Genomic DNA, 23,057 nt, shown 5'->3' with positions numbered 1-23,057 from the left:
CAGCTGGACCCTTCGGGACTGTCAGCAGATGATTAACGACCGACAACTCCAGATTGCAAGTTTGGGGTTTGACCCTGTGCTTGCTGAGCTCAGCCCCAATTCTGCAGCCCCTTCACGGGGGCAGCTGGGGGGTCTCACGGAGCCCGGGGAGTGCCCACCCAAACCACCCCCTGTTCCCGCGGCTCTTGGGGTGCACATCAGGGACCACAACAAACCGAAGCAGGAAAGCCCTAAACTAAACTCCAGCTGCTGTGGTGGGGGCCCGGGAGGGATGCCAGGGCCAGGGGTGCCAGGTCATGGCAGGGATGCTGGATGTGGGGTGACAAGCCCAGCAAACCTGCAGCAAGAGGCAGTGCAGGAACCACCCCCTTGGCTCCCCTCATCCCACACCTCTGTGGCTCAGAGGGAAATGCCTTTTGGGGGGTCAGCGCCCGGCCAGGCCTTGGACCCACGTCCACATTCCTTTGTCCTGATTTTATTCGTTAGCAACATTTGGCCTGGATACGGAGACAGCTAATGAGGGACGGAGTTTATTGCAGTTTGATTTTTCTGTTAAAACAATACAATAAAATAAATGCACTTGGAAATCTGGTCTGTGTTTGTACATAGGAGATTTATGGCTCTGAAGGCTTCCAGAGAGACGCAGCCTTTCATTCCCTTCCTTATTGGAACAGATCATGTTGCAGAGTTTAAAGGCCTCTGGAGCTGTGATTTATTTGAAGGGAGAAATAAGGGAAATCCAACTATCTGTTCCCTGGCTCGGGTCATCCAGTAACTCCCAGCCAAGAGGACGGATCTGCACCTCCTCCAAGGATTTTTTTTTTCCCCCCTCCTGTCACTTACATTATCCCGCTCTAAATATATCACCAAACCAGGGATGACTCCTGACCTGGGCTTCAGCACCTCGCCGAGGTTTCCCCAGCCCTTCCTGGAATCCCACAAATAAATCTCTCTCCTGGAGCTCCTCCACGCTGCTGATGTGACGGGACCTGCGTGGGGCCAGCTGCTGCCTTGATCCAGAGCTGAAGGAGAGGTGAGGATCTTGGGGTTATCTCTGGAATCTGGTGATAAATTCAGGTCACCTGTTCCTGCTCCCCTCCCTCGCTGCTCTCCCGGGCAGAGAAGAGTATGGCAACTTAGAACCAGGTCAGGATTTGTGCCTGAAAAACCTTTTCCATGAACTTGGAAACTCAGCAGGGTGATGCTGCAGCTCCCACAACCCAGCAGGACCACGCTCCAGGCCGGGGCTGCCACGGCCACCTCCCTCCCACCCTCACGGAGGAAAATGTGGTTTTCCCTTCTCAGAGGTTTCCTGCTGCTCAGGGATGAAGCACTTAGGTGGCTGCATGCTGCTGTGGTGCAGCCCAGCCCATCCCAGTTGCCCCAGTGGATTCCACCAGCAGGAGCAAGGTGAGATCTGAGCCTAAAACAGACATTTTTGAAGCATTTGGTGTTTACAGGCTGGAGCTTCATGGGTTCTGCTTCTCCCAGGTATCTCTTGGATTTTGGGAATGATGAGTGTTGGTCCCATCAGCACCATCCATCCTTTCCTGTGCTGTTGGGACACACGTGGGAGGAGAATTCCCTTCTCCACCGTGACCATCTCACTGCGGGTCAGGGAAGGAGTGACCGAGGCTTCCAGCTGGAGAGGGCTCTTACGGCCACTCTCCTCCTCCTGTCCCAGCTCCATCCCAGCTCGTCCAGCCCATGTTTTTGGCGGGCTGTTCCCTCCCCCTGCGCACAGACAGGCTCTGTTTGCCATTAGCTTCCCCCCTCTGCCCCAGGAGCCGATCCCAGCACTAATTCTCACGCATGTTTCGGGTAAATCTACTTTCTTTCCCGGGATGAATTGTGGTTTCCAAGCACCATTAATCATTTCCCTTTAGAAAACAGCATTGGGGGGCTGGAAACACATTGCTCCTTTATTGACTGGGGGATGACCTGGCACGCTGGCACCCGGCCACGGCGCTGGCGCCTGCGGGACCACGAGGGGCACGGAGAGAAGCCTCGGGGAGAGCTCCCCTCCCATGCCGGGAACTGGCTCCCACCGGGATCACCTCCCCCAGGACAGCCCCCCAGCCCCTGCTCAGGGCTCGTGGAGCGAGGGGATGGCAATGGAGAGGAAAATGCTGGCAATGCCACGTGCTGTAAGGCTTTCCCAAAAGCCTCCTCCCAGTGGGGCTGTCTCCTGGAGCTTCTCTGCCCCATGGCCAGCGCAGGAATGTCTCCCCACACTCTGCCTGCCCTTCCCAAGGGGATGTGGATCCAGCTCACGGGTTTGGGTGGGCCCAAGGCAGAGGAAGCCCCCCCTGCTCTGGCGGCCGTGGAGAGGGGGCACCACGACCACGTGTGAGCAGTTCCTCCCTCCCAGCTCCGGACTGTCAGGGGATGATTAATGGCCAACGCCACAGAGCTGCCTGGGCTGCCAAGTGCTGCATTGTTAGAGCTGACACACAACGAGCCCGGACAGACTCCAACACAATTCTGCCCCTAATCGGCAAAGAGCTTTCGATGGACGGAATTGGGGAAGTGTTCCCCCCACACACAGCCCCTCTCCCAGCCCCTTCCCTGAGCCAGAGCAGAGCAGGAAAGGGCCCGGCCAAGCATCCTGCAGCCTCCCGGCTCCTTCCAGGGATTCCCCCTCCTGGGGATGGGATGGGGATAGGAATGGGGTGGACATGGAGGTGGAGGTAGATCCGGGCTGGGGTCGGGGACAGGATACAAACAGAAGGAGACTGCAGTAGGGTTGGGGCAGGGCTGGCCAGCAGAGCTTTCCACCCCTCCACTCCAGCTGCACAGGTAACCTTAAACGCCAAAGCAGGAGCGCGGGGACAGAGTTTTTCCAGCGCTATTCCCAGCTGTCAGGCGGTGATTAATGGCAAACAGCCTCGGAATTGCCTTTATTGCCAGCCCGGCATTGTTACTTGTGACAGCTAATGAGAACGGACAGACTTTACACCGCGTCCTGCGCCGGCCCCGCCGGGACCGAGCCGGGATAGAGCCGGGACCGAGCCGGGATAGAGCCGGGACAGAGCCGGGACCGAGCCGGGACCGAGCCGGGACAGAGCCGGGACAGAGCCGGGACCGAGCCTGGACAGAGCCGGGACAGAGCGGGGACCGAGCCGGGACAGAGCCGGGACAGGGCCGGGACAGAGCGGGGACCGAGCCGGGATAGAGCCGGGACAGAGCCGGGACAGAGCCTGGACAGAGCCGGGACAGAGCCGGGACAGGGCCGGGACAGAGCGGGGACCGAGCCGGGACAGAGCCGGGATAGAGCCGGGACCGAGCCGGGACAGAGCCGGGACAGAGCGGGGACCGAGCCGGGACCGAGCCGGCACCGAGCCGGGACCGAGCCGAGACAGAGCCGGCACCGAGCCGGGACCGTCCCACCCGAGGCTGCCCACGGTTATCCCGGTTCTGTCCACGGTTATCCCTGTTCTGCCCACGGCTATCCCAGCTCTGCCCACGGCTATCTCGACTCTGTCCAGGGTTATCCCAGCTCTGTCCAGGGTTATCCCAGCTCTGTCCACGGCTATCTCGGCTCTGTCCAGGGTTATCCCAGCTCTGTCCCACCATCCCAGCTCTCTAACCCGCATCCCATCCCATCCCATCCCATCCCATCCCATCCCAGGGCCTGCCCAGGTCCTATCCCAGCTCCATCTCCGTAAGTCTGGAGCCAGGAGCACCCAGAGATCCCCAAAGTGTCTCACTGAACTCTACAGCAAACCCCACAGGATATTTTTACAGAGGCAGAGGGATGAGGTAGGGATGAAGAAGCTGGAGAGAACTCAGTGCAACAAACCATTTATTCCTACAAAAAGCCCTGTTAAAATCCTGAGCGCTGTGGCACAGACACCGCTGAATGTTCCTGGCCTCAAGTCCAGCAGTAATGATTTTTTTTGGCTTTAATTTTTTTTTTTTTTTAAGGATTATTACAAATAATATTTACCTTTGTGCTGGTTCACATCTTGATGCTGTTAAACACGTGGCCACAGCTGGTTTCCCGCTCAGGGCAGTGATATAGTGCCGGTGTTATGAAGCAAAACCTCTTCTGCGAGCCAGAACACCCCACATTTAAAAACCTATTACTTTTCAATATTCCATGGATGCATTTTGCTCCAGCTCAGAGCAATTTCCTAGTTTACCCTTATTAAACTGAGAGGGGCTGAGCAAAGGCTTGTGATTTATGAAACACATACTAGATTCATTAAAACCTTTAAAGATTTAATACATTTTATCAAGGCCTTAAATCTGGGCAAACGCCTTTAAAAAAACACCAGCAACAGGGTGTTTTTCATCTCTGGCGCCCTTTTGCGCTTATTTAAGAGCTGTAAAATTTGGATTGACAAATATCGTGGATATTTCATTCCTTATTCCTAAACGGCGCTGAACCCTCCTGACAGGGTTGTTATATATAACCTTGGAGATCTATCACAAGGAAAGATCAAATCATTCTCCTTTATTGATGCTTTATACATCTCTCACATGGTTTTTAGGTCGTTTTCCAGGATTGCAGAGGGGGATGATTCTCCTGTTTCCTGGGATTGTCCAGACAGTGAACAGAGGGTCCGTGTGGGGGCCAGGGGAGCTCAGGGAGGAGATAAAAAAATTGTGGCTGATAAAAATCATTGAAAGAGGGAGAATTTAGGCTGGATATTGGGAGTCTGATCTCCAGGAGCATTTGGACGACGCTGCCAAGGACTCGCTGGGATTGTTGGAGTGTCTGCGGAGAGCCGGGAGTTGGGCTGGATGATCCCGTGGGCCCTTCTCAGCTGCGGGAAACGTGGAAAATGTCCCACCTCGTGGCAGAGGGTGGAATGGGATGAGTCTCGATGTCTCTCCCGACAATTAAGATTCTATTCTCTGTGAGACGGGGTTTGGGCTCCGCGCCCCTCACCCCTCACGGGTCTCGAACCCGCGGCCTCCGGCGCCGTATCCCCGCTCCTCCATCGCCCCCTGGCGGCGGCGGCGGCGGCGCGGTCGCGCGGTGATGACGTCAGTGGCGCGCCGCCGGTGCCGCCGCCGGTGCCGGGCATGGCCCAGCTCGGCGCCATCGCCGCTCTCGCCCTCGGCGTCGCGGCCGCCGCGCTCCTCTCGGCCGTGCACAAGATCGACGAGGGCCACATCGGCGTCTACTACCGGTGAGACGGGCCTCCTACGGGGAGAGAGCCGGGCCCCGGCCAGCCGCCGCCGCTCACGGTTCTCTCTCTCTCTCTCTCTCTCTCTCTCCTGTTCCCTCCGCAGCGGCGGCGCGTTGCTGACCTCCACCAGCGGGCCCGGTTTCCACCTCATGCTGCCCTTCATCACGTCCTACAAGTCAGTGCAGGTGCTGCTGGGCCCGGGCCCGGGCGGGGCGGGGAGGCCGGGTGGGCACACGGGGCCGGGTGTGGCTGTGCCCGGGACCGGGGACAGGCCTCCCCCTGAACGCGGCACCGAGCGAGGCGGGGGCAGCTCCTGCCTTGGCGGGACGTGGCTGTGTCAGAGCCCCGTGGGCTGCGGGATTTGTGCCGGAGAAATCCCTTTCTTAAGCCGCTTTCCTTCTATCCCCTCCAGACCACGCTGCAGACGGACGAGGTGAAAAATGTCCCGTGTGGCACCAGGTGAGACGCTCGGTTTTCACCCACCCCAGCTGGAAGCTCCGCAGGGACTGAACTTTCCTGCAGCCCGGGCTGGGCTCACTGGGAGGCTCCGCAGGGCCTCTCCCCGGGGGCTGAGCAGGCTGGGCTGGGTCCCGCAGCCATCCCACCCGAGGGGAGAGTCCCCCTCAGAGCCACTCAGCCTGCACCAAACGTCGTTTTCTGTTTTTTTCCCTTTGCAGCGGGGGAGTGATGATTTATTTCGACAGGATCGAGGTGGTGAATTTCCTCATCCAGAGCGCGGGTGAGTCACGGGTTCAGCCCCGGACACGCCCCGGGGGCTGTGCTGGGTGACAGGAGGGGCAGAGGCTGTGGCTGTGCTTGGTCGGGAGCCAGCCTGTCCCACAGGTGTGCCCTGAGCACCTGGCAGAGCCCTGAGTGTCCCCTCTGAGCCTGCTCTCCCGGGAATTTGGGGGGTTTACTGTCTCTTGTTTTTATCACCTGTGTTATCCCAGCCCCTCTGAGCTTTGTGCAGCAGGGAGCCAGGGGCTGTGAGCAAAGGCTCCTCTGCAGCCCAGGGACAACCACCTGGGCAGCCTTTGCCCAAATCCTTTGGATTTTAGTGCCTGGCTCAGCAGGGAGCTCTGAGTGTGTGTGTGCAGCCCCAACACAGCCTGAGGCTGCTTCAGACCCTTCTGTTCACAGAGCAGGGCACAGATACTGCTGAAAGTGCCACAAAATACTGGCAGGAAATAAACCTGTCCTGACCAGAGAGTTTGGGGGCAAGGGGGGGTCCCTCATTTCACACCTCCTGCCTGGGACTGAGCTCCAGGGTTTTCCCTGAGAGTTCTGAGCCTCCATTCCCTGCTCCATCCCCGTGCTCTCTCCTCTCCCAGTGTACGACATCGTCAAGAACTACACGGCTGACTACGACAAGGCTCTCATCTTCAACAAGATCCACCACGAGCTGAACCAGTTCTGCAGTGTGCACACGCTGCAGGAGGTTTACATCGAGCTGTTTGGTGAGCTGGGGCTGCTGCTTCTGAGGGTTATTGATACAGAACCCCCACCTGATGGCTTTTATCCATTAATCCCATGTTGGCTCTGCTTGGAGTCGGGGTTTTTAACCAGCTGCCATCGTTTATCCCTGTTATCTTTTGGAGCTGAATGCTGCAGTATGTTGTAACAATAAAGCTCCAACCCCTCAGCCCTGCCAGTAGCCTCCCTTTAGGGAAGGGAGCGGGAATTCTGTGGCATTCTCTGTGTGTGCAGCAGCTGTGGTGGATTGAATCAGTCACAGGGTTCTCTAATCCAGATGGAAAAGCCAGGCTGGGGCTCTCTGCTGGTGCAGAAAGTCTGAGCAAGCACTGGCTGGCCAGAGGTTTGAGGAGCTTTGGGCTGTGCCTGTGGCTGCAGTGCCCACACAGCAGGAGTGCTGGCAGGAGCCTGCTGACCTTCCCAGCAGGAAACCTGGGACACACAGGGCAGGAGAGCTGAGGAAAAGCTGTGGTTTCTTGGTGGAATTGGCCCTGTGTGTTCTGTTTCTGGCTCTGGGCTGACAGGAAATCCTCGTGGCCTGTCAGCACTCGGCAGTGCTGGCTCTGGGCACTGCTGGGGCTGCTTTGGGGGCCCAGCAGAGCAGGGTTTGTGCCTGAGAGAGCAGGGGGTGTTTGCACACTGCTGTTCTCTCCAGCCTGGGCTTTCCAAGGAGCCTGGCTTCCCCTTCCCACACGAGCTGTGGGGCTGGGATCCCCCCAGTTCCTGCTGGCAGCTGGATGGATTCCTGGCCCATGGAGGCTCCAGATGTCAGCAGCTGCTGCTGAGGGCTGCTGGAAACGGGCTGAAAGCACCCGGCCTGCACAGGGGGAGCTTGTGCAAACTCCCTGGAACCCCTGGGCCGAGCTGGCTCGGGCTCTGCAGTGGGGCACAGCCCCTCTGAGCGGCCTCACATCACCCTGTGCCCCCACATCTGCCAGCAGGTGCAGGGAACTGATAACAGCTGCTTCCCAAACTCCTGGCTGGGCTTCATTAGGAGCCAGAGTTCCAGATAGGAGACTGGGACCAAGGCAAACAATCCAGGAGTGTGATGTGATCCCTCTTAAAGCCGTTACAGTTTGATTTTCCCTCTGCACTTCCCAGCAGGCCCCAGCTGGAAGCACTGCCCTCCTTGGAGCTTTCATCAGAGCAGGGTTTTAGGCTGTGTTTCCTTTTGAAATCCTCAGCTACGCCGGAGTTCTGGGACTCCTTGAGCCAAGGGGACATTGCTGATGATTTTTGCAGCCTGTTAAAGTAACTGGGGCTGCCATTTCCCATTCCTGCCTTTCCATTTGCTTTGTGTCCTGCTGGCACAGGTGCAGGTCAGGATTTACCTCCTCACTTCAGGATCTAGTCGGGAAGTTCAGTGGGGAAGGGGCTTAGATTCCTTGCTGTAAAGATGCTGGATGTGGCTCAGGAAGATTCCAGACTGCAGGTTATGGGAAATTGGAGGGTTTCCTTTCCTGTGGTGTGTCCTGAGGGTTGGTGCTGGTTGTTGGTGGGAGAGGTGGGAACCTGCCTCGGGGTCCACCCAGCACTTGCACATCCAGCTCCCATTTGTGCTTTCCAGGAATAAGAAACGTGAGCCATCTCAGCTCACTCAGGGTGATGACAGCAAACTGCCCTGGGGGATGTTTCATTCCCTTTTTCTTTTCTCTCCAATCAGATCAAATTGATGAAAACCTTAAACTGGCCTTGCAGCAAGACCTAACCACCATGGCCCCTGGATTAATTATACAGGTAATCTGGATTTGACTGACATATTGAAAGGGCATATTGTGAAGAGGGGAAAGGGCTAAAAGGAAACAAGAAACTGATGTTTGTTCAGGAAAGTGCTTTACAGCACAGATTTCATTTAACCTGAGGAGTGGGAACAGTGTCCTTCCTGTCCTCTCACAGTTGTGATGTGTTCAGTTTCTCCTGGAGTTACTCTGGGTGCTTGGTTTGCCCGTGTTTCAACCTCCTGTCATGTCAGGAGACCTTTCAGTGCTCTTCCTCTGTGGGTTTTGGGCCTGGTTTGTGCAGCTCTGGTGGCAGAGGACACCCCAAGTGCCACCCCCAGTCCCCTGCAGCCCCAGGGGCCATTTGGCTGCTGGCCCATGTTCTCCTGTGTCTCTCTCTCCAGGCAGTTCGAGTTACAAAGCCGAACATCCCCGAAACGATCCGGAGGAATTATGAGCTCATGTAAGTGCCTGTGTGTTCCCAGGAGGATCCACAAGGGCGGATTAACTCGGGATGGGGGGGATCAGCCTCATGCTGCCCCTCAGGAAGGGGCTGGGGAGCAGCAGCAGCGCTGAGCACTGGCAGGGCCCTCACCTGCAGCCCCTGAGCACAGGGATGATTTGCCCCGGAGCAAATCCTTCACCCTGGGCACTGGCCCTGTGTTCAGAGCCCTCCAGGGCTGTGGCTGAGTGGCAGAGGGATGGATTTCACCACTAATCCCCTTGTTTGACTGGGATAGAGAAACTGTTGATTCAACAAGCTGAAGACTTGCAAAGCTTTGAAATAACTTTCTTTGACAGCACTTGACAGTGCTGATCCCTGTGCAGTGCCCTGGAGCTGCCTGCTCCTGCTCTGGGCCAGTCAGACACGCCCGTGTTCCTGAGCACACTGCCAGCAGTTTGGTCAGCCAGGACAGGATTCCTCTCACCCATTCTGCTTCCCCAGCACTGCTTGTCACCTTTGGGGCTTGTGGTAAATGCTGTGTGCTGTGGGCATGGCAGGAGGCCCCAGATCAGCCTGTGCTCTGTTGCATAAATAAATACAGAAATACAGCAGGACGTGTTGAGAGAGACTCAGTTCCAGGGTCTCTTCTCTTACTGGGAGCAGGAGCAGAGTTTTTATTTATGTTCATGCCTTAAAACCCCATGAATGTAAGTAAAAACCAGTGAGATAGTAAAGGGGCAGCCTGGGGAGACTGTCACAGGGACTCACTGGAAAATCCTCCTGCAATGGAGGGGAGGAAAGAATGCTTTGATTTAGGCAAAAATCAGGTACCTGCCCTGACACTGCTGATCCCACCTGCCCTGGACACACACTGGAAAGGGGGAAGAGGCAGCAGCTCATTCCGGGGATGTGGTGTGAGTCCCACCCCAGTGAGCTCCTGGGTTTGACTGGTTTTTCCTGCTCCCCAGGGAGAGTGAGAAGACAAAGCTGCTGATTGCAGCACAGAAGCAGAAGGTGGTGGAGAAGGAGGCAGAGACGGAGAGGAAGAAAGCCCTGATCGGTCTGTGTGCCTGGGCTGGGACAGGGGACAGGGGACAGGCAGCAGAGAGACCCCAGGGAGGGAGGGAGGGATGCACCTGGTTCCCCCTGGGACATTCTCTGATCTCAAACTTCCCCAGAGAAACTCAGGAGTTTCTCAGGTGGGTTCCAGCTTTGTTTTCTGCAGGCTGGGAATTCTTCCCACCGTTCATTTCCACCTGAAGTGGGTGATGAGTGAGGATTTTCCAGGGTGAGGCTGCTTCTGGTGTTAGGCAGACGTGTGATGACAGTGTGGGCGTGATCTTGTTTTCATTTCAGAGGCAGAAAAGATTGCACAAGTTGCTGAAATAACTTACGGACAGAAGGTGATGGAAAAGGAAACAGAGAAACGAATTTCAGAGATTGAAGGTGAGTGGAGGGTGAGCTTTCCAGTAAGTAAATCCTCAAGGAGGTGTGTGTTGACTGTTCTTCAATCCAGGCTGATGTTCACTGGGTGAAGTTCTTGACCAGAGGCAGGAATAGGAATTTCTTTGCAATTCTTGAAACTGCCTTTCTCAAGGTGATCTTTGTAGGAGTTTGAACTTCAGATGTTCCCTCACCCATCTGATACAGTGCTTTGTCAAAGAAACTCCAGGGTGTGGAGAGGGCTCTGCAATTCCAGCTGGGGAGTGGCAAGGCCTTTTTCCCCCCTTACATTCATTAGGGGCCCTGATGAGCTTTGCAAAGCCACTGAGGAGCCAATTAAAGAGTTTTACAGATCAGCAGCTTCTCATTAAGAAGTTCTTTGCAGAAATACAATGGGGTTTATTTCTTTCTTGTAACTGTGTCAGCAGGTGTCAGCCCTCAGTCTGGGTCTGTGCTGGCAGAGGATTCCTGCCTCCTTCTTTTTTCCTGGTGTCTCTGACTGGGACCAGCCTCTCCTTTTAACCAGGACAGGAAGTTGTGGGCCAGAGCATCCAGCTGTTTACAGGATCTTTAGGTGCAGCAGCTCACAGAGCTTTTTTTGCTAGGGGAAGCAAACAAATGATTTATCCAGCTATGCAGCTCTCAGCCCCAGACTGTCATGTTGCAGTGGTGTGGCTCCATGACTTAGGAGGAGTGGGAGGAGGTGGGCAGGATTCCACTCATTTTATCCTTAATGTGGTGGCCTGGTACCCATCATTATCCCTGGATGCATACAGAAGCAGAGGGGGAAGAGGAGTGCAGTACAGCAAGGAGAAGGGTTCCTTTCCTTAAGTGTCTCTGCCAGGAGTCAGGAATTTGATTATCCACAGAATCAGAGCCTTGGAGCAGTTGTTGGTGCAGCAGAGAAAAGCTCTCCAGCATCTGTGCAAGAGCCAGAGCCTGTATAGGTTAAAATCCCCTGCTCTGCGTGCCAGAACCTTCATCTGTGCATCCCAAATCCCATCTGGGAATCACATCTGCAGGCACAGAGCTCATCTGCTGGGCTGCTCAGGCTGTTCCTGGAGCCCTGGGCTGGGGCTGGGGCTAAATCCCACGTCTGCAGGAGAGCAGTCCCTGTGTTTCAGCACCAGAGTCAGTCCTGGCTCGAGAAGAAAGGCTGAGCTCTGCCCACGTGATGGGGATAATCAAACCCTGATGTTTGTCAAGTTTCTTTGAGCTCTGCAGTTGCAGATGCAATTTACTTATTAATGCTCTCGTCCTGCAGCCATTCAGCTGTAAACTGAGCTCCCATTTCTGGGTTTCCCATTTTGCTCCCCCTTCCCTTGGTTGTATCTTGTGTAGTTTAGATGTGGCACCAGCCACTTTCTGAAGAGTTGCCAGCTGCAGGCGGTGCTAACGTGGCTGGGAATAAAAATGTGACTCAGAGCATGTGTTTGCTTCCAGATGCTGCATTTCTGGCACGAGAGAAGGCGAGAGCTGATGCTGAGTGTTACACTGCAATGAAGGTGGCCGAGGCCAACAAGGTACTGTGCTTCCCTTGGTGGTGCCTCAGAGCCCCTGGCACCAGGCTGTGGGGAAATATCCAGCACAAGAGCAGGCAGTGATCATTGTTTAAGTCAAAAAGCAAAACGAGGCCATCTCCTCTCAGCAAAGGTTTCACCTGAAAGAATTAGTCAACAATTAGATCCTTATTGGCGAGTTCATTTTGTTCTCTGGACAGATCAGTGTCAGGCTATGTGAAATCTCTGCTCTGCCAGGTGCTCAGGGGGCCGTGGCTCTCTCTGGAATATCACTTTCAGTGCTGCCCTTTCACGCTGTTGTGATGAGCAGTGTGGTTTCATTCCAGTCTCAAGCTGGCAGGCAGTCAGAGCAGGGAGAGCTCCAGGGTGACAGGCAGGGGCAGAACAAACCACAGGGCAGGGAAAGAACAAATGGAGCTGATCTCAGACACCCTGGAAGAGCCTCGGTACTGCAGAAGCAAAAACAACAAAAAATCCGTGGTGGAAACAGAAAACTTACATGGCTAGAATTGGCAGGAGTGCTCCTGCCTGCAGCAGGGTGCCAGGACAGCCCAGCAGGAAGTCTCAGTTCTGTGGTGGTCAGCGAGAAGGGGCAGAGGGTTGGCGAGTTCAGGCGCGGTTTTTGTGCCAGTTGTTCAGTCCTCTCTGTTACAAGGTCATTATCCTGGAGGAATGAGCTCCTCTCACCCAGACACAGTCGTGGATCTGCTCCCTGGAAAAGAGCCAGGGATATTTCCCTCCTCAGTAGCTCTCTTTGCAAGGGCTGCAGTGAGGGATGTGCTCTGGAGCATCCCCTTCACGTTTGATGGAGCGTTTCCTCAGCTGCTGCCATCACTTTTCATTCTGCCATTCAGGGATTTAGAGCTGCACTCAGCCCTGCTGAGGGAGTGCCTGGCCCGTGTTTTCCCTGTGGAGGGCTGGCCATGGAGAGTGTGTGCCTGGTGTGCTCACGGCAGGGATTCCCTTTTCCCCACCCCTGAGCTGTTGTGACCCGTTTTCTCTCCGTGCAGCTCAAGTTAACTCCTGAGTACTTGCAGCTGATGAAGTACAAGGCAATCGCAGCCAACAGCAAGATCTACTTTGGCAAAGATATTCCCAACATGTTCATGGACTCTGCAGGGAGCCAGAGCAAATCTGCAGAGGGACTGGCAGAAGGAATCCAAGAGGAGGATGGGGCAGGAACCAGCGAGGACACAAAGCTACTTCATAACATCAACTGAAAAGAAAGATTTCTATTCATTTTATATCCAAAAAAATCATGAACTGGGAAATTCCTTTTTGTTTTTCCCCCTTTTTCCTGTGCTGAAAGAGATGAATCAGATTTAATCCTTTCAATCTTTTGTATGACAATTAGACACAAGGACTTTGGTATTTATGGGGTGGGTTTTCTGGTAATTTCTAAGCTCCAGCTGTGTTCTGTAGCTGCACCTCCCCAGCTGTTGGTCACCCAGAGATTTGGGAGAGGCTGCCAGGGCTATCAGCTTGGGTGGGAACCTAATTTGGGATTGAGGTGGTTCATAGCAGTTGCAGGTCAAGAAACGTTGAGGTTTTAGAAGGAGGGAAATTGCTGCTACAACTTGTTTTGGGTTTTTTTCTTACTGAAAATTCCAAGTACTTTATTTCAATCCCCTCTGAAAATAAGGTGCTAGATTTTGTACACTACAGGTGGCTGCTGGGGCCAGTGGCAGGTGGCTGCTGAGGTGACCCCAGGAGGGGCAGAGGCTCAGCTGGAATCCTGCAGGTTCCCACTCACGGGGGGATCAAAGCCTTAGACCACGTCACGCAGGGAGTGACCCAAACTCTTCATTTTCTATGTCCTAACTCTGCTTTGTTTGCCATTTGTCGTGTCTCTGTAGGGCACAGGAGAGTTTTTCCCAGCAGTTCAGCTGCTGGGGGAGGGCGTGGGCAGCGTCCTGGAGGGCAGAGCTGGGAGGGATTTTCAGTGAAACGATGGAAATTGTCGTAGAAAACCAGGGAGGAAAGAATTTTTGTCTCAGGGACCCTGACTTTACAAAAGGCCTTGCTGGGGAGCAGCTGCTGGAGTGACCAGACAGTTTTTGAGCTTGTTATCTGCTCTGTGGGAGCAACTGGATCTGTGTTTACAGTGTCTGACTGAAGAAGGACACTTCAGGGGAGCTGAAGTGAGCAGAGCTGAGCTCCCGTGGGATTTGGGGCTGAATGCACCTCCTGGAAGGAAGATTTCCTGGCCCATGATCCTGAAAGGTCACAGGGCAGAGAAAAGCAGCTCTTCCTGAACCACCCAAAGATGGATTCCCCTTTTCCTGTCAGAACAATGTACCAGAATGTACCTCCCCCTGCTCAGAGCTGGTCAGTTCCTCACATCCCAGATGCAGGGAAGGAACAGGGCTTCGTTTTCCACACATGCAACATTTGAGGATAAAAGTTCAGGCCTAGAGAGAACATTTTTTTCTTTCCCTGCCTAATCCATCTGCATTTGGCAGCAGAGCCTGGTGATTAATTGCTGATGTAATTTGAGGCCAGTATCCTCATCTGAGATGATGCCAGTGCTCGTTGTCACAGACCAGCCTGGTGCATTCACAGGCTCCTGCCCCAAATTGTTGCTCCCCAGTTCCCCTGGTCTCACCCTTCAGTGTTTAAACCTTCAGTATGTGTTACTCTTAGAGAGCTCAGATGAATCTCAGCTGCTGGCTCCAGGTTTTTTACAGCAGTTTTCTCTTCCCTGTTGATGCTTGAAAATGCAAAATAGAAATCAAGCATCAGTTTCTGCTGGAGAAAAGTCCCATCCTCTTTATATTTCTTGGGAAGCAGGAGCTGAGGGAAGTCTTATCTCCAGACCTACATCAGAGCCAACATCCCCAGGTAGGCTGTGATATTCCTGACTCATAACCAGGTCTGTGCAGGCAGATTATAACAGGGAGTAGCAGAAGTTTATCCATGAGGATGAGCTCATTTGAGATTGTTCTACGTTCGTGCTCGAGGTTTCCATCAGCAACTAACACCTCCTTTTACACAAGTATTTTTCACTAATGAAAAGACCCATCTAAGCCAAAGTGGTATTATAAAGGCTTTTTTTTATGTGTGATTTCACAGCAAGACAATAGCTTGAGATAAAGAGCTCTTAATGATTTTTTTTAATAATTAAAACCCTGACTGCTAAAGTATTAGTGTAATTTAGTTAAATTGTACTGAGAGTGAAAAAGCAAAAGCCAAATTGAGAGTGTGTCAGTCTTCACAAGCCAATATCTGTTGTTGTGTCTTCATTCAGGTTTCTTCACTCTAAAATGTCCTGAATTTTCCAGAGTGGATCTGTCTCTCCATGTAAACCTTTATTCCCTCTGTCTCTAACAGGCAAGTTGTCCTGTTTCTCTAATCTTGAGGTGAAGATCTGAACTTTAAACCCACTCTGTAGCAAAGGGAACAGAGGTTTGTGGCACTGCTGATACCTGGGAGCATGGAAATGCTCTGTCAGTGCAGTCTTTGACCTTCTTATGTACTGAATTCAAAGCCTTTTTATTTTGGTATTTGCTATGACAATAAAATGGCCTTCAATTTTAGAATCTCCCGATTTTAATGTCAGGGTCCGGGGATGAACTTTGCTATCACGTGAAGATGTATTGGCAGGGGCGGATTTTCCAGAGGGAACGTGGAGGTGCTGGGGTCGGGGCTAGTTCTCCCTTTCCAGTGAGGAGGAGGAGGAAAGTGGAATAAGAAGGATCAGAGGTGTCTGTGTCCAAGGAATCCCGCGTCTCTCAGCCTCTGCTTTGCTATGGAATGAGCGAAAAACAGGAACCAGACTGGAGCAGCAAACACCTCGGATTTGGTAAAGTTTGCAGAAAATCCTTGTCATGTTTTACCAGACAAAGGGCAGGAACCTTCTGGGTGTTTTTACCCAGCTGTGTAAACACTGAATCTGCAGAGGGACAGTGAAGTTCTGCACATTAAAGACAAATATTGGAGTTAATGGGTTCCAGCCGGCGGTTTCCCATTCTTCCCTGGATAAAGCCGAGCATTGCCCCGGCCTCTCCAGCTGCTGTCGAGCCTGTGACCACGCTGCCAACACTCCCCAGAGCTCACACTGGGCCTGCAGCACAAACACTGTGTCCCTGCCGTGTTTTTATGGCGCCTTTTTTCCCCGCAGTAATTGAAATCCGCACTCTTGGCAGACGGGCTCTTCGCGTAGAGATAACAACCTGATTTTGGGGGCTGAGCGTGGAGGGTGGTCGGGACCGGAGCAGTCGGGAGGGCTGGCTGCCGTTACTCGGGGCACGGAATGATTTGGATTTGTCACCAAACCGAGGGCAGGGGACACGCGGGGAAGCCCCGGCCTGGCGCCGCTGTCCCCCGGGGGCCGCCATGGCGCCGGCGACCTTCCCAAGATGGCGGCGGCGGCGCTGCCATTGGCCGGCGGCGGCGCTCGGAGCGATCCCATTGGCGGGCGGCGGGGGCGGGCAGCCGGGGTGTGGCGGAAGTGGCGGCGGGCGGCCGGGGATGTGGAGAGCGGGCATGGCCGCCGGGGACGGGCTGGGCCCGGCGCTCCGCGCCGTCACCGAGCTGGTGCAGCAAGCGGCGGCGCGGCGGCCGCAGGTGAGGAGAGGCACGGGGGACGGCGGGCAACCCGGTGAGACCCGCGGGGTGCGGTCGGTGCTGCGGAGACAGGCCTCCGTCACCATGGGGACAGGTCAGCTGTGGCCGTGGGGACAGAGCCGCAGTGCCGCCGGGACAGGTCTCACCCCGGGCACAGGTCACCGGTCACCGTGGGGACGGAGCCGCAGTGCTCCAGGGAGGAGCGCACCACGCATCCGGGTGTCTGAACCCCCCGGCAGAGGAGCCGGGACTCCCTATCGCGACAGTCCCCGCTCCGGCCCGGCGCTGCCATGCCGCAGCCCGGGGCTGTCCGGAGCCGGGCCGGGGCCCGTGCTCTCCCCGGGGCCCGGTGCTCACCCCCGTGCTCCCGCAGGGGCTCCCGGCCGTGCAGCCGCGCCTCGTGGCCGTCAGCAAGACCAAACCGGCGGAGATGGTGATGGAGGCCTACAGCCACGGGCAGCGCAGCTTCGGAGAGAACTACGTGAGTCGGGCCCCCAGGGGCTGGAAAGGCTCAGCAGGGCTGGGAAAGGGCCCTGTGGAGGGCACAGAACCCCAGAATCATTCCGGTCGGAAAAGCCCTGCAAGGTCATCAGGCTGTGCCCGATGCCCGCCTTGTCACCCAGCACTGAGTGGCACGTCCTGAGCCCTTCCTTGGACACCTCCAGGGACTCCAGCACCTCCCTGGGCAGCCCCTTCCCGTGTTTGACAACCCCTTCTCTGAAGAAATTCCTCCTGAAGGCTTGGGCCAGCCCAGTTTGGGCGGCTCTGTGGGTGACAGCATCATTCTCTGGCCTCGTGTTTTTGAGGCTCAGGTTGGCCCCAAGAACACACATCGCAATCCTGTGCCTGCTGTGGGTTTAACAGAATTCTCCTTCGTTCTCCCAGGTTCAGGAGCTGCTGGAAAAGGCATCAGACTCCAGAGTAAGCACACAGTTCCCTTTGTGTTTTCTTACCATGTATAGCTGTGTCCTAGGAGCTGTTGAGTCAAAGTCCTGGGGTTTGTTAGGGATTTGGTTGGATCCTTATCTCTGCAGATAAACGGTGGGTTATTCTTGGCTCACTGCCTCTGCCCTGTTCCCCCTCCTGCCTTGCTGGCTCCAGAGGAGTCTGGGAATACATCTGCCTTGGTCACAATTTGTCTGCACAGAGCCTTTTGTGCTCTCTCCAGGAGAAGCACAGTCCTTGTTGAAAAAAAAAAAATAATTAAATTGTTAACGCTCAGTTTGGGGCAAATATCATTTCATGACTGTTGCAAAAGAGCTTTCACTGTTCCCATGGACAGCATTCCCTGCAGCCACAAACTCATCCCTCCTCAGGCTCAACCTCAGCACAACCACAGATTGAGTCTTTCAGGGTCAGCAAACAAAGGAATTGGCTGTCTGCTATTTGGTTGTGGGCAAACTGAGACTGAAGTGCTGTGTGAGGGAAGGGGGAATTGTTGTTCAAACCTGAGCGTTCCCCTCTGCTTTCAGATTCTGTCATCTTGTCCAGACATCAAGTGGCATTTTATTGGCCACCTGCAGAAGGGCAATGTCAACAAGCTGATTGGTAAGTGCTGGCTGGTTTAATGTGGGCAGTGATCTTCCAGTGGTCAGATGTGTCAGGGAAGGGTTCTTCCTCCAGAGGGTGCTGGGCACTGCCAAGGCTCCCCAGGGAATGGGCACAGCCCCAGAGCTCCAGGAGGGTTTGGACAGCTCTGCCAGGGATACCCAGGGTGGGATGTCATTGCAGGGACAGGAGCTGGACTCAGTCATCCCTGGGGATCCCTCCCAGCTCAGGATATTTCGTGATTCTCTGAAACAGTAACCACGAACTCACAAATGCCTGTTGTAGGCGCAAACAATCCCGTGGCAGCAGAATTCCCTCAGCCTGTGTTTTCTCCTCAGCTGTCCCAAACCTGTTCATGTTGGAAACGGTGGATTCTGTGAAACTGGCAGACAGAGTCAACAGCTCGTGGCAGAAAAAAGGATCATCCCAGAGGCTGAAGGTCATGGTGCAAGTTAACACCAGTGGAGAGGACAGTGAGTGGCTCTTTGTGACATGTGCACGTTTGTGCTGCTGGCTTGACAGGGAGTGGGCTGGGCTGGTTTGTGCTCTGAGGGTGTTTGTGTGGCAGAGCTGGGCAGGATGTCCCTGTTCCTCTCCAGGCAAGCACGGCCTTGCCCCCGGGGACACCACGGCTGCCGTGGAGCACGTCCTCACCAAGTGCCCCAGCCTGGAATTCGTGGGGCTGATGACCATTGGCAGCATCGGGCACGACCTCAGCAAGGGGCCAAATCCTGACTTCCAGGTAAGGTTTTCTCAGAGAAAAGTGTCACCGTGGGCTGGTTTGCTGTTACAGTTTGTCTGTCCCAAGCTGTCAGGAACACCTTGTGCAGAGCCCTCAGTACCAGTGTCAGTGCAGGGAGGCTTCTCTCTGCAGGGTGTTGCCCCCACCCATCCTCTGAAGCTGCAGCCAGGATTTTGGCAGGGCAGCAGTTGCTGGAGCCCCTGGCCCAGGTGAGGTTTCAGCCTCCTGTGTGTTGTCAGTAAATCTGGAAAATCTCCAGTCGCTCTTCAGGTGTTTCCATGGGAAGTGTGGGAATTGCGTGTCCTGTGTGCAGGAGACTTCAGGGCCAGGCAGGAATCGGGATCAGTGGCAGCCTGGCAGGGAGCTGGAGTGGCAGTGCAGGTGTGTGACCCTCTGCTGTCCCCTGTGCCCTGCAGGTGCTGCTGTCCCTGCGGCAGGAGGTGTGTGAGAAGCTGAACCTGCCCGTGGACAAGGTGGAGCTGAGCATGGGCATGTCCACGGACTTCCAGCACGCAGTAAGTGTGTTCCTGCCCCTTCCCTCGGGGAACAAACCTGCCTGCACCCCGAATTCCAGCCCAGCTGCCACCCAGACAGGCCTCTGAGGCTTCCCCTTGGGTGAAGATCCCAGTGCAGCTCTCCTGGTCCTGGGGGAGATTCCTGGGATCAAACCAACCCCGGGGTGTAGCTGTGGGTGCTGAGTCAAAGCAGAACCATCCTGTGAGAGCCAGGGCTGGGCTGTGGGGTGGTGGCAGCCCTGCCCTGACCTCCCCCTCCCTGTCCCTTCCAGATAGAGGTTGGCTCTACGAACGTCAGGATCGGGAGCACCATTTTTGGAGAGCGGGATTATTCCAACAAGGCCCCCGCTGGAAGTAAAGGCCAGACAGAGGCCCTGACAGTGCAGGGGCACTAAAGAGAACACAAGTGGCCTCACCAGAGGAGAGACCTCGCTGTGGGAGACCTCACTATGCATTTTACCTCCCTCCGTGTCGGCGCCCGATCCCGATGGTGGAGAGGGAATTCCTCGGGACAGAGGCCAGCAATGCCTCGTAACCATTGTGATTATAGAGTACCCCTAGAAACTGGAAATCTTTACAACCAACAAGTGACAAGGCAATTGAGGGTTGGAAGTGGCTGTGGTGTCTTGGTTCCTCAGGGTCATCAAGGACAGAGACTTTGGGGTAACTGGGTTGGGCAAACAAGTATTTGTCAGGCTGGAGTTGCTGCTGAGCAGGGTGAGTGTCACTGCAGCAGTGCTGGTGGCTGTTTTCACTGAGGACTAAATGCTTCATTCAACACAATATGATCTTGCCAGAAACCTGTAAATGTGTCCCCAAGTACAAGTTTTGCACTGGGATGGTTGGAGCTGGGGTGAGGCCGTGCTGTGACAGGGGGAGGCCATGGCCATGGCAGAGGGGTGAGTGACAGGCACAGGGGACTGTGAGGAGCTCAGCTGCCACTGTGAGTTCATGCTGTGATGCTTTGGCTGCACACCACGAGTGTGGGAGTATCTCTTCGGCTCAGTTTTGTCCTTTTCAGGCTGACATTAACTTTTCCCATGGCTCCATGGCTGCCCAGATCTGGAATGCTTTTCCCCCTTCCTTTCCCCTCCTCTGTTGTTGGGAATTATTTTCATCCTGCCTGGTAGTTTCGCTGCTGTTTTTTGGTCAGAATGGGGGTTTTCTGCCAGGCCTCTGCTCTGCCACCAGCCTGCTGCTGCTTTCCAAGGTGAGTCCCTCAAGGTTTGGTGCCTGTGCCCTCCCCTTTACACCTGTGTGAGGATAACAGTGCTTGGCTCAGGGCAGCAGGGAAAATACTGAAGAAAAGGAAGTATTTTTGTCCCACTGCATTCTGGGTTCCTGGTTCTTGGCCACTGAGAGAGCTTCTAGGCTATGTCTTAACATCCTTTCCTGCTCTTGGGAGAGGGAAATAGGACTGTCACTGCAGTAACTTTCCCTCAGGTGTGAGCAGAAGCTCCTGCATCGTCCTGTGTTGTTTGGCCAGTCTCACAACCTGTGTTCCAGCTAAATTTTGGGCTTTTGTGTGTGCTGAGAGGAGGAGAGCTCGGCTGCCAGCAGGAACATCCTCCCCAGGCTTTGCTCTGTGTGCGTGTGGTTAAATCTCGCTGTTGGTTTCACTCTAAAAGCTGAATGTAAATGAAAAGAGTCAACTCCAACACCAACCTGTTGTAGCTCCGTGGTTTAGAAGCACTGTGGGGTCAGAGCTGATCTCCCCGTGCTGCACCATGTGTGGTTCATAGTCTAGTAATAAACAGTGGTGAGTTTTAATGCCATCTGTGCCAACTCTAAAGCTATTAAAGATGTTATTTTTATGTTCCAGCGTGGTGAATAAATGCCCTGGGCCGCCCTCGGAGCCGTTTCCCCAACCTGGGGGCGCTGCTGGAGCTGGGGCGGAGGGAGGAGGGCGGTTCAAAGGCGGCTGAGACGGGGTGAAGGAGCGGAGCGGGTTTTGGTCGGGACAGGCTCGAGTCGCTGAGCGCGATGTCGCGTGTCGCGAGCTGTCCCCGCAGCAGCCGCTGGGTGGCGCTGCTGGGCCGGGCACGGGCCGGGCGCCGGGATCGCCGTGTGCTCACCTGGCTCAGGTGAGGAGCCCGCGGGCACCCCGGGGATGCGCTTTGCCACCGGACACCTCTCCTCCCGCTGGCCTGGGCCAGGTGGGGACCGGGGAGTAGTCGGGGTGCCGTGCTGGGACACGGGGTGCCGTGCTGGGACACCGGGTGCCGTGCTGGGACAGCCCCAGCTGGGCTGTGGCAAGGCTCTGGAGAGGAGGAGGGATCTGCCAGAACTTCTGCTCCTTTCTCTGCAGCTGCTTCTCCCACCCACGGAGCTTCCAAGCGACTCTCGTCCTTGCGTCCAGAGGCTTTGCCACGCTTCCCACGTGTCTGAGGCTCCGCGAGGCCGGAGCAGAGGGCGCTGCCCACCTCCCGAGGAGCCCACCTGGAGGCCGGCGGGTGCGGGAATGCGGCGCCGGTGCCAGCGGCCACCTGCGGGGGCCGTGGGGCACAGACCACCCAGCCCCTCGGCAGAGGTCACCCGGCAGATGGGGACTGCCGGCCGCTGGAGCGGAGCCAGCGGGCCGCAGATGAAAGACTCCCCGGGCTCGTAAAGAACCGCTCGGAGCCTCGGCCCCCCGCGCCCCCGCTTTGGTTTCCATCCATCAAAGCCCCGGCCGGGAGCGGAGCTGCCGGAGCAGCCTCGGGCTCCCCGCGCCCGGCTCCGTCCCTGTCAATATTTGCCTTGGAGGAAGGCGGCGACACACCGGCGACTCCTCCTCCCTCGTGGCTCCAGGGGCCGGTGGCCCAGGGTTGTCCCTCTGGAGCAGCAGACTGATCCCCAGCAGTCCCCTAAAGTCACCCTCGTTTCCACATGTCCCTTGGGTGGGGCTGCGCAGGCTGACCCCCTCAGAGCCCCAGCATTTCACATGCTCCGTGGTGAAAAACTTCCTGGGGGCTTTTGGAGCACATCCATGTGCGGACTTGGCTGATCCTAGGAAGAATAAACCCCTTGATGGTGCTGGACAGGGGGATCTGCTGCTGCTCCTTCTTCTCCAGCTCCTGGGAAATGGGCCCTCCTCATCCTCCGGGAAGCAGCAGTGCCAAAGCAGCGGAGAGCAGGAGCTGAGGCTCAGGTGGGAGCCCGGGACACCCAGAGCAGCTCGGCCCAGGCAGATCCTGCTGCAGCCCTTCAAAGTGGAAAGTGTGTTTATTTCTGGGATATCGGCTTTCCGGCAGGAAGGACGGCCACTGCCAAGGTTTTTATTGGATCTCGGTGAAAGGAATTGAGAGAGTCTCGTGCTTGTTGTCTTTCCCTGCGCCTGCAGTAGTTAAGGAGGTTTCTTACCTTCGAGTGGGAGGGAGGGACACAGGGATTTGGCATCCAGCACTGTGGCGATGGAGTTTCAAACGGGTTGCCTTGTCTCCTGGGCCGGAGGCATCAGGAGGGGTCGGGGCTGGAAAAGCGTGGAGAGGGGCTTGGAAGCAGTTGAAAGAACCTGAACTCTCAGGCTCAAAGCATGTGGAAAGTGTTGCTTGAGCTCCTCTCCTCCAAGTGGGGCTGGGGCAGGGTATTCCACACGTCCCAGTTTGGACAAGGTTCTCACTGTTCTTGGAGGGAATTTAGAGACTGAGATTCTGAAGAGCAGGCACAGCGGTTTGATTGCTTCAGAGCGTCACGGATGCCATTCCAGTGCTGGTACTGGAGCTGCTGGAGACGCAGATTTCTTAATTTAGGGTTCATGCGGTGAAAGGAGGTGGCTGAGCCCGGTACCCTGAGGTGTTGTGGGGTGTCCCTGTGCGGTGCCGTGCTGGGTGTGCTCTGAGTGCCCGAGACAAGGAGTCTCCTCTCCCTTGTGGGAACGCGCAGGGGGAGCAGCAGGCTCCAGCCTGGAAGGGTCCATAAGAGGGAGGGAAGCCCGGTCCTGCTCTCTGCAGCGCTCACCATGGGG

The 23,057-nt window shown here is 55.6% G+C and overlaps 2 protein-coding genes across 4 annotated transcripts; both read left to right on the top strand.

The window, feature by feature from the left end:
• The first annotated feature begins 4,981 nt into the window (after positions 1-4,981).
• ERLIN2 (ER lipid raft associated 2) lies at positions 4,982-15,279 on the top strand. Of its 3 annotated transcripts, XM_066337185.1 has the most exons (11): positions 4,982-5,141; positions 5,245-5,326; positions 5,554-5,600; positions 5,819-5,880; positions 6,473-6,598; positions 8,278-8,351; positions 8,737-8,795; positions 9,746-9,837; positions 10,134-10,223; positions 11,664-11,743; positions 12,751-15,279. In XM_066337185.1, the coding sequence occupies exons 1-11, from the start codon at positions 5,035-5,037 to the stop codon at positions 12,958-12,960; spliced, it is 1,029 nt and encodes a 342-aa protein (XP_066193282.1). In that variant the 5' UTR covers positions 4,982-5,034; the 3' UTR covers positions 12,961-15,279. The 3 variants fall into 3 exon arrangements, with proteins under 3 accessions (XP_066193282.1, XP_066193283.1, XP_066193284.1); XM_066337186.1 differs by lacking the exon at positions 6,473-6,598; XM_066337187.1 differs by lacking the exons at positions 9,746-9,837; positions 11,664-11,743; positions 12,751-15,279 and having other exon boundaries at positions 10,134-10,191.
• An 882-nt stretch (positions 15,280-16,161) lies between these two features.
• On the top strand, positions 16,162-20,925 carry PLPBP (pyridoxal phosphate binding protein). The gene is made up of 8 exons (XM_066337188.1): positions 16,162-16,306; positions 16,680-16,787; positions 17,192-17,227; positions 17,779-17,854; positions 18,193-18,327; positions 18,454-18,596; positions 19,013-19,111; positions 19,384-20,925. The coding sequence occupies exons 1-8, from the start codon at positions 16,211-16,213 to the stop codon at positions 19,504-19,506; spliced, it is 816 nt and encodes a 271-aa protein (XP_066193285.1). The 5' UTR covers positions 16,162-16,210; the 3' UTR covers positions 19,507-20,925.
• Positions 20,926-23,057: the final 2,132 nt, after the last annotated feature.

Source organism: Sylvia atricapilla, chromosome 28, assembly GCF_009819655.1.
Source record: "Sylvia atricapilla isolate bSylAtr1 chromosome 28, bSylAtr1.pri, whole genome shotgun sequence".
Lineage (NCBI taxonomy): Eukaryota > Metazoa > Chordata > Aves > Passeriformes > Sylviidae > Sylvia > Sylvia atricapilla.
Note: the sequence above shows the minus strand (reverse complement) of the source record. Positions and strands in the feature narration are given on the sequence as shown.